The 13,104-nt window shown below is 32.3% G+C and overlaps 3 protein-coding genes across 4 annotated transcripts; 1 reads left to right on the top strand and 2 right to left on the bottom strand.

Annotated features, from left to right (window-relative positions):
- Positions 1-308: 308 nt before the first annotated feature.
- Positions 309-5,017, bottom strand: lron-8 (LRRCT domain-containing protein). Of its 2 annotated transcripts, NM_059275.6 has the most exons (8): positions 4,859-5,017; positions 3,406-3,473; positions 3,144-3,222; positions 2,938-3,097; positions 2,337-2,616; positions 1,261-1,386; positions 1,056-1,200; positions 309-591 (listed from the first exon to the last, which is right to left on the bottom strand). In NM_059275.6, the coding sequence occupies exons 1-8, from the start codon at positions 4,914-4,916 to the stop codon at positions 482-484; spliced, it is 1,026 nt and encodes a 341-aa protein (NP_491676.2). In that variant the 5' UTR covers positions 4,917-5,017; the 3' UTR covers positions 309-481. The 2 variants fall into 2 exon arrangements, with proteins under 2 accessions (NP_491676.2, NP_740857.2); NM_170869.8 differs by having other exon boundaries at positions 317-1,200; positions 4,859-4,959.
- Positions 5,018-5,485: 468 nt separating this feature from the next.
- dhhc-11 (Palmitoyltransferase) lies at positions 5,486-9,906 on the bottom strand. The gene is made up of 7 exons (NM_059274.5): positions 9,693-9,906; positions 6,838-6,936; positions 6,604-6,787; positions 6,336-6,466; positions 6,175-6,279; positions 6,065-6,120; positions 5,486-5,988 (listed from the first exon to the last, which is right to left on the bottom strand). The coding sequence occupies exons 1-7, from the start codon at positions 9,823-9,825 to the stop codon at positions 5,746-5,748; spliced, it is 951 nt and encodes a 316-aa protein (NP_491675.3). The 5' UTR covers positions 9,826-9,906; the 3' UTR covers positions 5,486-5,745.
- A 1,594-nt stretch (positions 9,907-11,500) lies between these two features.
- On the top strand, positions 11,501-13,040 carry oxy-5 (uncharacterized protein). The gene is made up of 4 exons (NM_001306475.2): positions 11,501-11,600; positions 11,810-11,981; positions 12,132-12,392; positions 12,886-13,040. The coding sequence occupies exons 1-4, from the start codon at positions 11,569-11,571 to the stop codon at positions 12,907-12,909; spliced, it is 489 nt and encodes a 162-aa protein (NP_001293404.1). The 5' UTR covers positions 11,501-11,568; the 3' UTR covers positions 12,910-13,040.
- The last annotated feature ends 64 nt before the right edge of the window (positions 13,041-13,104 follow it).

Here is a 13,104-nt window from a genome sequence, read left to right as displayed (position 1 = left end):
TTACCAATTAGGCGTTTATTACACAAAGTTATACCATATCTAGAATAATAACAGTTTTGGAACAGTTCTCAGTACGAAACTAGACCAATTGGTATAGCAAGAGTTCGATAAACCTAGGGCTAAATGTTGGCGTGGCCAAAAATCTCCTTGCCCAAGATTTCCCCCAATGCCCAAACTTGGGCAAGAATTCGTCGCCAAATGCCAAGTGTGTACTACTTTGCCCATTTGGAAATTGGTAATGCCGGCGATTGGCTTTCAATCAGATCCCTCTATACACATGACTCATCTATGAGTCAACAAGAATATCTAGAAGAAGATCATTTTATTCACAAAAAAAGAAGCAAGTATCCCGTATAAAATGAACAGATTTTAAAATTATGAAATTTCAAATATTATCAGAAATATTTGAAAGAATTATGGCTGGCTGAAAATTAAAAAAAAACCAAAAATAAAAAGATAAATGAATTTGTTTTGGAATTCCCTACACAAATTCCGGTTCAACAGCTTGTTCATGCTGTAAGTTCGTGTATCCAACTGGAACTGAACTCATATGTCTTGTGCGTTCACGGTACTTCTTGTAGAGCCATAGAACTGAAAATTCATGATTTAACAGTAATATTTGTTTTATCAAAAAATAACTTTTATTTTAGTTGGAGCATTTGTAAAAGTTCTCAAAATTGTCTGAAGGTTGTCAATCGCCGAGATAAATTCGACAAAATATCGACATATTTTCTTTCATTTTCCTACTTTCAGGCAATTTAGCATTTTTTTCAACTCTTCCAATAAAAGCTATTTTCAGATAAAATAATTTTTCTATGTTCTATCACCAAATTTTAACAAAAAAAACCATTTTGTACAATTTCCGGAAGGAAACTTCAGCACTTCCTCCGAAAAGCTTTTTTGGCAAATTTCCAAATTTTCGAAAAATCAGAATTCTTAGAGAAATTTAAAGGATTTTGTAGGTTTGTAGGTTTGGATTGTTTAGGTACACAATTTGGTTTTTTGTATTTTGAAATTTTAAGACATCTTAAAATTCCTTTAAAATAAAAACTCGCTTCCAACAGCAATCACAAAAAGAACGAGAAACTGGAAGAATGATGCTTTCCCACGTGGATTCCTTGTAGTTTTGCAATAGTCTCTCGATAGTTCAAAAATGCGTTTGCCTTCCAATTCTGGTGGAGATGCACATTTTGTATCAGCCTGAAAATTGTTTTTTTTAGCATATAATATTGGAATTTCGGAAACAAAAATGGAAAATACCTGATTTAGAAATACGACATCATCCCCGCTAAGCAATCGAATAGTTGCACAATCACAATCAATTGGATTATTTGAAATATCCAAGGATGAAAGAGACGGAAGAAAATCCCAAATATCAGCTGGAATCTGGAAACAAATTGTATTTACTGAAAGTCCATTCATGTCCTGAACCAAGTTCAAAAAATTTGAACCCGATATTTGAGTGGTTTCAGAACAGGGGTGTGCGGCAAATGGAAAAAATTGCCGAGCTCGGCAAATCGGCAATTGCTGGTTTTTCAAAATTTGCCGAGCTCGGCAAATTCGGCAAATCTCTTTTTTTCAATATTTGCCGAGCACGGCAAATTCGGCAAATTTGCCGTGCTTAACAAACTCGGAAAAATTTGATATTTTTAATGTTTTTTGGAGCACCAAAACTACTGAATTCTTAACACACATCTGGTTTCTGAATAAGTTCCGCGTAGTATGTCTGTTTAAGCATCAAAATAGCTCAATTTTGTGTCATTTTACTAAATTTTTGGCTAAAAAATTAATAGTTTTAGTCAAAATTGTACTGTCAAATTTTTGACGTGTGCGGCAAATTTCGAAAATTGCCGAGCTCGGCAAATCGGCAATTGCTGGTTTTTTTAAATTTGCCGAATTCGGCAAATCGGCAAATTTGTCGAGCTCGGCAAGTCGGCAATTTTCGGCAAATCGGCAAATTTGCCGCACACCCCTGTTTCAGAACAAAGTAAAATTAACTATAATAGTCATAAATGCTCTTTTTTTTTTTTGAAATGTAGTGTTTTTAAATAATACTTTTTTTTCTGAATGAATATTTTCTAGTTTTTGTTTTTACTTTTTGAAACCGAATTTCTTAAAAGTGGAGCAGCGTCATGTGCCATGTGCATATCTTATTCATGTCTTTATACTATTTTTAAAATCATAAATACAATACAATATAGTGTGCCAAGTAGGTAACTTTACATACCTAGTTTTCTAGGTGCCTACTCCCTTTCATATTTACGATTCTTTCATAGAACTTAAATGGTTAAACTGAATTTAAATTTCACAATTTTTAGATTTTTAATTTCTAAAACCTTTTGGATCAAATTTCCAGCCAACATAAGAGCCTTGAGTTCCTTCAAACAAGTTCTTGCAAAGTCAAAAGATGGAATTCGATTATTCGATAATTCAAGTCTTTGAAGTCCTTGAATACCACAAAATGTTTTTGGATAGATTCCTTCAATCTTATTCTTGTTCAATTCAATCTGTGCCAAATGAACAAAACTATTTTTCGAATGGAAGAAATTTCGAAGCATATCTGATTTCTCTTCCATATTTCCATCCAATGCATCGTTCATTTCCAGACGTTTCAACCTGAAATTCTGATAAACTTAACATTCAAAAAACTAAAATTCAACTCAAAATAAGATATTCCATGAAACTTTGGAGCACTGCTCAAATTGAAATCAAATAAAAATCTCACTATTAGTGTTCAACTTCATAAATATATACCGTAGCTTTCGTTATGTTTAAAAATGCTTTTGAAAAATGTTGAGTTTTAATAAGGGACAAATGGACTGAAACGGAAGACTAAAATTAGATTCAGCAATTTTAACGGGACTTTTTGTTTTTTTCTGTAAACTTTGAGCTTCATCCTCTTCTTTTTTAAAGAATTTTTTTTATTTGAAAACTCACTTTTCAAGAGCCTGGAATGGATCCGGTTGTGAATGTGAAATTTGATTAATTGATAAATATAAAAACTGCATATTTCGAATCTTATCAAATCCGCGGCGTCCAATTCGAGTTATTTGGTTATCAGTGGCATTAAGTAATGTGAGATGGGATAAATTTATTCCTGAAATCTGTTTATTCCTGCACAATAAGATAATGTAAAACAGTACCATCCGGAACGAGATCATCTGTTAAGTCAAGTTTTGCCTGATGTACATTCAGAGTGTCCACCTCTAGATAGTCTTGATCCTAAAACCAATCTGTTTATTCGATAATGGAAAATTTTATGATCTTCGAAAATCGTTCAAAGCTGGAAAAATAACATTTTCGAAGTAAATTTCAAAAACTTGGTGTAGTTTCTCAGATTTTTTGTGATGGTATCAAAGTCCCATCGAATGGTTTTAATTTCGGTGCGTCACTAAAAGAACAAACCTTTTTTAAATCGTGTAGTGAATTCTTGCCCCGACATGTCATTTCATGTTGATCCGTTCGACATGAGCCTGCAAAATTATCAATATTCCTTGCACATTTCTCATAATACATTTCTTTAAAAAACGCTTTAAAAAAGTTTCGGATTCTTTACAACTGCGTTGTCTACATTTATTTTGCAATGTATTATTTTACTTTTGTGCAGAACTTTTTATTTCATGTCCATATACCTTGTTTTTAAAAAAAATCTATCTTGCAACTTTTAATTTCAAAACAAAATCAATACTGTTGAACTTTAACATTTCCAACAATTCTGAAGTTTTTTGCAATACTTTTTTCTTGTAATTCTAACATTAAAACGGAACACGGCAGATTACGAGAGAGTGTGCGGGAAAATATGAAGAAGACACGAAAGATAGACAATGATTGATCATTTTTCGTTCATTTTTCAAGATTGGCAGCTGGGATAAAAGAAACGGAAATTCAAATTATATGAGACGTGGAAAAAGTCAGAGATCAACGGATGATTTAGTATTTTAACAGGAGTCGAGAAAAGTTCTAAAATTAAAAAAATGAACATTTTTTAATCAGTCATTCACTGTACTGGATCACATTCATCATGGAACCTTTTACGAGCAAATTTTTTGTGAAACATATTGGCTTTTTATTTGATCTTGAGTTACTAACAAAGAGATTTTTGGTGTTCCCCCTCAGACTTTATCACATTATCACATTTTTTCAGTGCATTTTTCTCACTTTTTCACGTGTTAAGGGGTGGGTTTACAATGGCGTTTTGGAAATTTCAAACTTTTTGATCGAGCTCGTTGAAAAAGCATGCAAGATAAAATAATACATATATTTGCATTTTTGTACTATTTACTATTTTTTGATACAAAAGCCATACAGAAGCATCTTTTAGCATTCATCCAATTTTTCTTGTATTTCCAAAGAACTTTGAACACGATTCGTATCCATAGATTTCCACGTCATAAATCAAATAAATTGCATTACACCTCATTGAATTTTATGTGTGGGTCGCCCTATTGACACCCAATACATTTGTTAGATATATGGGTAGGGCTTGTTTTAAGATTTCGATATCAGAATAGTACCTTTATTTTGAAAAAAATTACAAAATACAATAATACATTTTAGAATCAAAAAGATTTGGGATTTTTAAAGTTGAAAAATAAACATATCAAAACTGATACACTTGAAAGCCTACTTTCCGAACTACTTTACAAAATGCTGTTAGATCTGCACTGATCTCAGAATTTCCAGAAAATGAGACTTCACACAGAGCTTCTGATGTTTTCTAGAAAGTTGGTAGGGATCGACATACCTAGAACGCTAAGAATTTTCAAATTTTAATATTTTTATTTATTTTCGAACTATCTCCATCGCACTTGAGCCATCTCAACTTTTAAAATTAATTAAAAATAAGAAAAAAACTCACCCTGTGCATATGCTCCAACTACCCCAATAATAACCACAACTAGCACCTTTTCGATCATAGTAGTGGTGAGGGAGATGGACCGATGACAAGCAGGCTGGCTGGCGGTGGGAGGAAGAAGGAGTTATTGCGGGAACAAAAGTTTCGTTTTCTCTATTTCACTGATATCTCTTCAAATATCCATACTATCTCGTCTATTGCGACTGCACCCTCTCAAGCCGCGCAACTTTTCCATTCTTCTTAGTGTTACACTCGGTATCTCTCTCACCTTTTGACCTTTTCACTGTGTCTCTCCATTTTATAGTATATTTTAGAGATATGAGTGTGTGTGTAAGTGATAAGTGATAACAAAAGGGTCATCATAACTTGTCCGAAATGTTTATTAGTTTATTATAGGTTCACAGATTAATCTAAGTGGAATGCTCTTGCATTCTCATTATCTTCTACGGCAGTCTCTGCGCACTAAAAATGAGCACTAAACATCTGAAAATGTTTAAATTTTTTACTACTTTCGTTCAGTAGAGTTGCTCTAAAAATTTTTACAATCACGTCAAGAGTGTTTTTGAAATTTTCAATTGCTCCCAGATTACATCCTAAAATCAAGAATAAATAAAAAGATTTTCTGAAACATTTTCAGATGGCCTACACTTTCTTGCAGGTTTTTTATTCATAGAAATTGAAATATTTATCACAGATTTAAAAGCGAGAGGTATTTTTATAAAACAAACCCGAACGTATAATAAAGTGATAAGAAAGACATTTAAATGCGAAGTGATACGGTTTTCGAAGGATATGCAGGAAAAGCAACAAGAATAAAAACAAAAACTATTAGATATTAGCGAAAAAGCGAAAAATACAAAGAATGAAAACTGGAAAATCCCAAAAATAAATCAATTTCCTTCATTGACAACATAACCAGGATTACTGTAGCTTGCAGTACTTACAGTTGAACCATTTGGAGTTGGAGTAGGTGCTTCAACTGTTACAGTAATCCGTTGTCCATCATAATCATCCTCTAATATTGGAGATAATGGAGGATTTCCCATTTCGTCCATTTGAACACCTTCTTCTATATCTCCATCTCTACGGTGTGTTTGAGAATGTGTTGGAGAAACGTGGGATATAGCCCCGACCTGAAAATAGAAGCATATGACTTTTAAAATGAATAAATATACATTTGACCAAGAAGGCTTTTTTGTAAAAACTCACTTTTGCACTTCTCCTTTGATTTGTCATGTATCGATAAGTTGTCTGTCCGACTTTGACTGAAAATGTTCATATTCAATTTACACTCTAAAAGAATTTATCACAGAACTTACATAATTTGAAATGAAAATATAGTAAATGAGCAGTTGTAACTGATAAAACACCATATATAATTATGCAAATAACGCATAGAAATACCCATGAAATTTTCAGGAAATCTGTTTGAACAACTGACAATATATTTATTTGTTAAATTTCAGTACGTGATTATTACCTTTATCCTGTACTAATTTAATTAAAGCTCTCTCATCACTGTTTGTAATCCAAGAGAAAAATATAACAACTGAGAGGCCGAAACAGAACATTGAAAATACGTTGACGCATATCACGAGAACAACGAATGGCCTGCAAAAATTTTAGTTTCTCAAATTTTTTATACTTTTTTTTCAAGCCCGTACGTCACTTGTTATACTCGACACACACGTGACAGTGCAGTTCAATTTTCCAATTCATGTAACTATTTTTCAAAAAAAAATTCAAACCTGTAGTTCTTCCCTCCAATACAATTATTGAGCCAAACACAATGATGATCAAAGTCATCTATACAAAAATTGCATCTTTTGCAATGTTTCGTTTCTCGATATGTTCGAACTTCGCAAATCGAACAAAATGAATTTGTTATTACATGTCTTCCAGCTTCTGACTCATAAGGTTTTCTGACAAAATCTGGAAAAATTGAGAAACTTGGAAACATTTTAAAATAAATATCAACTTACGTTCACTTTTTACTTTTTCTTTCAATTCACTTGATGCTGGCTCATAAATTGTCATGTATATCACTTGAATGTAAATAAGACCATATAGAACTGGGATAGCTGAAAAAAAAACATTTTCCGTTTCTGCAGAAAAGTTATCTTGCTTTTTTTCTATTTCCAGTTTCAGGTGCTTTTATTTTTAAACGTTTTCATATGAAACTTTGACGTCAAAGTCACTCTGCCGATTTTTTAAATTTAATTTTCAATCTTTCAATTATGTTCCTGGTTTCTTGATTCAATTGAACACTTGGTTTGAAAAATTTATGTTGAGCTCATTTTTCTAAAGATTGAACGCGGTAAAGTTCAGATTATCTTAAATATACCATTTAAATTAAGGAAAGTCGTCGAAAATGTCGTATTTTCGCGAAAAGATGAAGCGTATGTTTGAAGGCCTAATTTAAAGGATACGTTTTTTTCTAGATGGGCCTTGCCACAATCTCAGTTATTGCGCTACAAATGCAAACTTTTATTGATTTGTTCATTTGATAAAGAAAATAAAGTTTATTAAATTTTTAATTACAGGGATCAGTGTGTTCCTATTTTGACTGGCCTCTAGAAAAAACATCTGGTTTTAAAATTTGAGCTCACAAATATTTTGTAGTGTAACTCCTGTAGATTGATTGACTGATTTATTTAACTGATAATGTAATTTACAGAAGTAGAGAGACTGTGCTCCCTCAAACTTGAGACATCAGATCGACCAATACTCTACGTTACTTTTTAAATTTCAGATTCGAATACTAGTTTTTTTTGAAAAATATCATCATTTTATGGCTGAATAGGTTCATTTTCCTTTTAGAAATCTTTCAATTCTTAGTATTTGTCTAAATATATTCCATTTCATTACCCTCATAGCTTGCAAGAAATTTCCAAATTTTCGGTCTTTTAGACGCTCATTAAATTATGAGTAGGCGGAAAAAACTTGTTTACTTCTTTTGTTGAGTTGAGGAAAAAATAATGAAAGTGTATAATTATCAGTAAAATATCACAATCTTTTCTTCGAAAATGCACATAAATTGCAACTTTGGACACAATTATAGAGATGGGATTGGGGAAGAAAAACGTGATTTTCAGGGGAGTATGAGTAAGAATTTTGTGTTGATCTTTTTGATTTTAACATCATGCGAATTTATCACAAACAAGTTTTATTTCATGTTATCACTAATTACTGATGTTAAGTCCAAAACAAATAAGAGTTTTGATACAGGAAAATAAGAAAGATATTGATAATGTAATAATGAAAACATACTAGTTTTAAAAGTTGGTTAGAATTTATTTTGATTTGACCTGTTTTAGCTAAGGGTGCATCGTCTAATTTTACGTTTCTCTTCAATAGAACTCTAACACTAAACGGAAAGGTAGTGCAGGGGTACGGTAATTTGAATGGGCTCTACAGACCAATTGGATTTAACAATAGTGTTAATGCACCAGAAATGAATAAATTGGTTCCAGTAAATAGAGAATTTACAGTAAAACATTTTTGATCTGGATCATTTTTCAAAATTGCAAACAGTTCTCAGATATCAACCAACTGAAAGGTTTCCAAAATCAATGATTTCCGGATTTTCTCGACAATTTTTTAAAAATTGATCGATTTGAAAAAACCAACTGGTGGAACACATTTTACTTCAATCATTTCTTAAAGTATAAATTGTATTCTTCAAGTTACAAGGAATTAATAAAAGAATAAAACTATCACATGGAAAGGCCGAGTTCTCATATTTAATTCCTGATCCTCTAATACCTAATCTCAATGATCCCGTCTTTTCACACCTTCCACTCAAACATATTTTTGTTTCTTATCAAGTTTAGAGAAAATAAGCCAAGGAATTAATAAGTAGACGGTGTACGACAGACTACAAAAGTGTGTCATCGGGAAAAAGTATTCATTTTCAAGCTTCAGACTCATCTATTTTTACTAAATTTTTTAGTCAACATTTCGTTTCTTTCTATCGTAAAAACACTTTGACAAAACTTTAATTTCGTACAGCATGAGAGAACATAATTTTTAAACACTAACATTTTAAAGGTATTTTTTTCCAACATTTCTTAGTCAATGTTTGGAAAATTGCCAAATTTTCGAACAAGTTTGACTTTTCGAGTAATTTTGAGAATTTCGAGAACTTTTTTTGGTCGACTTCCAAAAGTAAATACTGAAAACTTCCAATAAAAATTAAAATAAAAAAATATTTTAAAAGTTCCGATACTCTACTTTTATATTATTCAGTCAAGTAGGCCCGTCAATTGTTTCTGTACTTCACTTCTATGTTTGTTTCCTATCACAACATAATAAAACAAAAATCCCACAACCTTACAGTTATATCTTCCAAGTATCGTACTCTTAAACTAACGCCTACATAGCAAAACGTGATTATCTAGTTTTGATGTTTCTGATTATGTTCTAATCAGACTGATATACTCTCAAGCGACCTGATCAGTTGGTTTCAAGGTTTTATTACTATTTCGAGAGATTTATGAAATGCACAGTGTGGTCGAAAGATTTCCAACAATAATGTCTGTGTGCTAGATCATGAATTCAATTTTTTTGAGGTGTTTCACTAAATAGTTTGGCGCCAGAAAAAAATAACAGATAATTTTGGAATAAACATTAAAAGTATTACTCGGGAATTCAAAGAAGGACTACTACGGAAATAATATCGGATATTGAAAAGAGGTGAAAATATATAATACAGAATATACAAAACATCTATTTACAGCATTTTTCTAATTAAAAATTGGTGTGGTCACAAGTAAATAGTTTTATTATGCAACCAAGCTGAATGTACAGATAAAAATTTAAAAAAAGGAGAACTTACCAATCCAAAAATAACTTGGAAGTATTGGATAAACTACATACATTGTAGCTGGTATCATTATAATACTTAGAATATAACTGAATATTTGATATTTTCCAAATCCAAATCCACGTAGTTCACATAGTAAACCCATTTTTGAATAAATAATACTGTTTATTGAAATGATTTAAAATTGAGAAAAAGAAGAAAAAACCAAAAAATCACAAAGCAGTTTCTTTTTTTCTATTTCTTGATTTTGATTTCCACCAATGCTCAGAGACGCAGAGTATAACTAGTTTGACGAAAATACTGGGCTCCGCCCATTTTCTTGCTCAACGTCTCTGTGGTCTCTTGTATGGTTTCTATGGAGATGAGAAGCAGCTGTCTCGTGTTTCTCTCGAATCTCTTCCATTAACTTAATTTTTCACTTTTGACGTCAAAATTTTGGAGAAACAAGACGGTGGGAATGGGAGTTCTGGAGCCCACATTCGGTGAGAAAAAGAGCTACAAAGTGTGGTGCACAAATGAGAAAATGATATCAACCAAAAGGTTTCTTGGAATGTTATGCTCTTTGCAATAATTTTTTCTGAAGATTTTTTTTGCAAATTCCAAAAACTGTTAATTAAATTTCAGATATTGGAGTGTGTGTAATTTCAGATTCCGATCAGACTCGGATTCGAGGTGCACAAAGAATGGCAAGATTTACTACGAAACAACTTGCAGCATCAGTTTTTTTTTCTTTTTTTCGGTACCAGAAGCGTTAGAGGATAAAATATGTAAAATTTGAAATTTTTGGTCGAAAAATGTAGATTTCACAACAAAAAAAGAGCCACCATGGTCTTCTTTTTAAAAACTCTATCCATGTCGGCGGCATTTTTTAATTCGTTTTGTTACCCAGTTTCTATCTGCGGTTTTTAAAACTATTTTACAGCTATACCGAAGCAAAAAATGGAAGCAATTCTGCTGAAGCTGAAAAGTTGATTTTCAATTTTCCGCGCAGCGAGGTCAGCAACCGCGCTCCATTAATTATTATTGCTCTATGAGACCTGAGTTGCGCGGATAGGTGTGCGCCTTTAAAGAAGTACAGTAGTTCTCCTAATTTGTTTTTTGTTCGCAATTTGTTCGAACTGATTTTGTTCATGGTGCGTCCATAGTCTGCGGAAAACGGGAATTTCCCGCGTGCGGAAGCGTCCATAGTCTGCGGAAAAACCGGAGTTCCTCGCTTTTTTTTCCTCAAAATTCAAAAAAGTAGGCGTGGCCAACCAATCAGCTGTTGTTTCTTGTTTTCCCATTGCACAGCTTAAAATTTTACAGCCTCTAATTGGTTGAACACGCCCACTATTTTGAAATTGACCAATAACAAAGCGAGAAACCCCTTGTTTTTTTCCGCAGACTATGGACGCTTCCGCACGCGGGAAATTCCCGTTTTCCGCAGACTATGGACGCACCATCAATAATTTCCACTTTTCGCGTGTTTCAATTAAGTTTTTAAACTTATAAAAAGTTATTTTTTGTTCACAAAATTGTAATTTTTCAAATTTCGTCAACTTAAAATTTTATTTACCAAATTCAACTTTCAAAGGGCGATTCTTCTTTATTTTTTGCCCTCAACTTTTCGAAAAAGTAATTTTATGTTCAGGTGAGATAGCTGTTTTTTAAGTGTTTTATTTTACAAGTAGTATTGCGGAAAATGTTTCCTTTCTTCGCTTCCCAGTTCATTTCGTGAAAATATTTTCCATAAACCCGAAAATAATGTTTTTTCACTATGAGAGACGCAGACACAAAATGTGGAAATCTCGTCCCCGTCCTCTCTGCCGCCCTTTCTCGCGATTCTCGAATACTTTTATCAAATTATTATTATTATTTATAATATATTTTTGGCTGGAAATTGCTGACAATGAAACGTCTCTTCGACTTCTCAATCATCAAGTAAAAGCATATATCGATTATTTTTCAAAGCTTACTCGTGTTCGTCCCCGTACTCAAATATTAAACTTTTAATACAAAATTAATAGAGTTTTTCAAAATGGATATCGAATTAAGTATTTGTTGTGTTATCTCCTGCACTTATTATTTCTGCTTTTTAGCATGTAGAAGCTTTTTTTCGTTGAAGAAATCAATAATAATTAACATTTCAGAACTCTCTGGGCCGCTCGTCTTCAGTCACTTTTCGAATCAATTTTCGGTGGAAAATCTGTGACGAAAAGCATTGAGAATCAAGCACAAATTCTTAAAACTCCAAAAGTCTCAAATTCGAATCCATCGGCACCGATTAAAAGAGAAATGCACTCGTCAAGTGTTTTAAAGGCAGTGAGTTTCATTTTAAATTTAAATGTGTTCAAAGGAAACTTGCTCTCAATTTATTCTGATTCATAAAACACATTTTAAATTAAAAATGCTTTTCCAAAATTATATTTTAAAAACATAGCATTGAATAAAATCAAATTTTGTTCCTCCCAGGCTTCATTCCGTAAACCGATGATCAAATTCGTCGGTGCTCGCCTCCCTCGTCCATTTTTTGATGCAAAATCTCTTCCACCACTTCAAATTTCTGGAAATTTCCCATCAGCTGTAACCAAGACGGCTTCATCTTCAACTCCAACAGCTTCATCAATCGGCCCAGTTGGAAAGATTCCACGTGGACAAGGTATCGAATGGAATCAATTGCCACAAAGATTCCAAAGGCAAGGAATGTCTGAAGAAGAGTGTGAGGCTGTTAATGTACGTTTTAAGCAAAAATTAATTCAAATGATTCTTTCAAAAACGTTAAAAAAATTTTTCTCTGTATTCTAGAAATATTAGTTGTATATTATTTTCACTCGAAACAACTTGTGCCAGCGAGAATCCCTAGCTAATTTCCTGTTTTTCTAACACCTTCCTACACAAAATACTAAAAACAATTTTTTCAAAACTCCCAAAAGAATAAAGAAGAGCTCTGAAAATAACATAAATGCAATGAAAACGCAGAGAAAACAAGAAAAGCTGTCTCGGAGGTCCAGTTTTGTTGCCATGGAGATTTATTTTTCGATGACACTTTCCTCTTGTTTGCTTCGAATTGTGGCTATATTTGTTCTTTTCTCTTTTTCGTATTTTTTACAATTCGGTGTTTTAATCCTCAACATAGTTCATATAAAAAATAACGCCAAAATTTAAAATTATATAAAAAGTATAAAACAAAAAAAAACAAATATTTATAAATTTTAAATTCTTTCAGACTGGCTTCTTCTACAGAGGATAAACAGAAATGGAGTACACTTGCCACAAAACTTTAAACATTTTAATTGTCGCTTTCTCACCTCTTCTCGGTTAAAAATATCATCTATTAGTGAAAGATTGATTACTTTAGTTCGAATAAATGAGTTTTTTCGATTTTCGTTTTATTCTTCGTGAGACTTGTTAATGATCAATATCAAATATTTTCTGTTAATTTATT

The sequence above is a fragment of the Caenorhabditis elegans genome, chromosome I (assembly GCF_000002985.6).
Source record: "Caenorhabditis elegans chromosome I".
Lineage (NCBI taxonomy): Eukaryota > Metazoa > Nematoda > Chromadorea > Rhabditida > Rhabditidae > Caenorhabditis > Caenorhabditis elegans.
The sequence above is the reverse complement of the archived record's forward strand: the minus strand, read 5'-3'. Positions and strand labels throughout refer to the sequence as shown.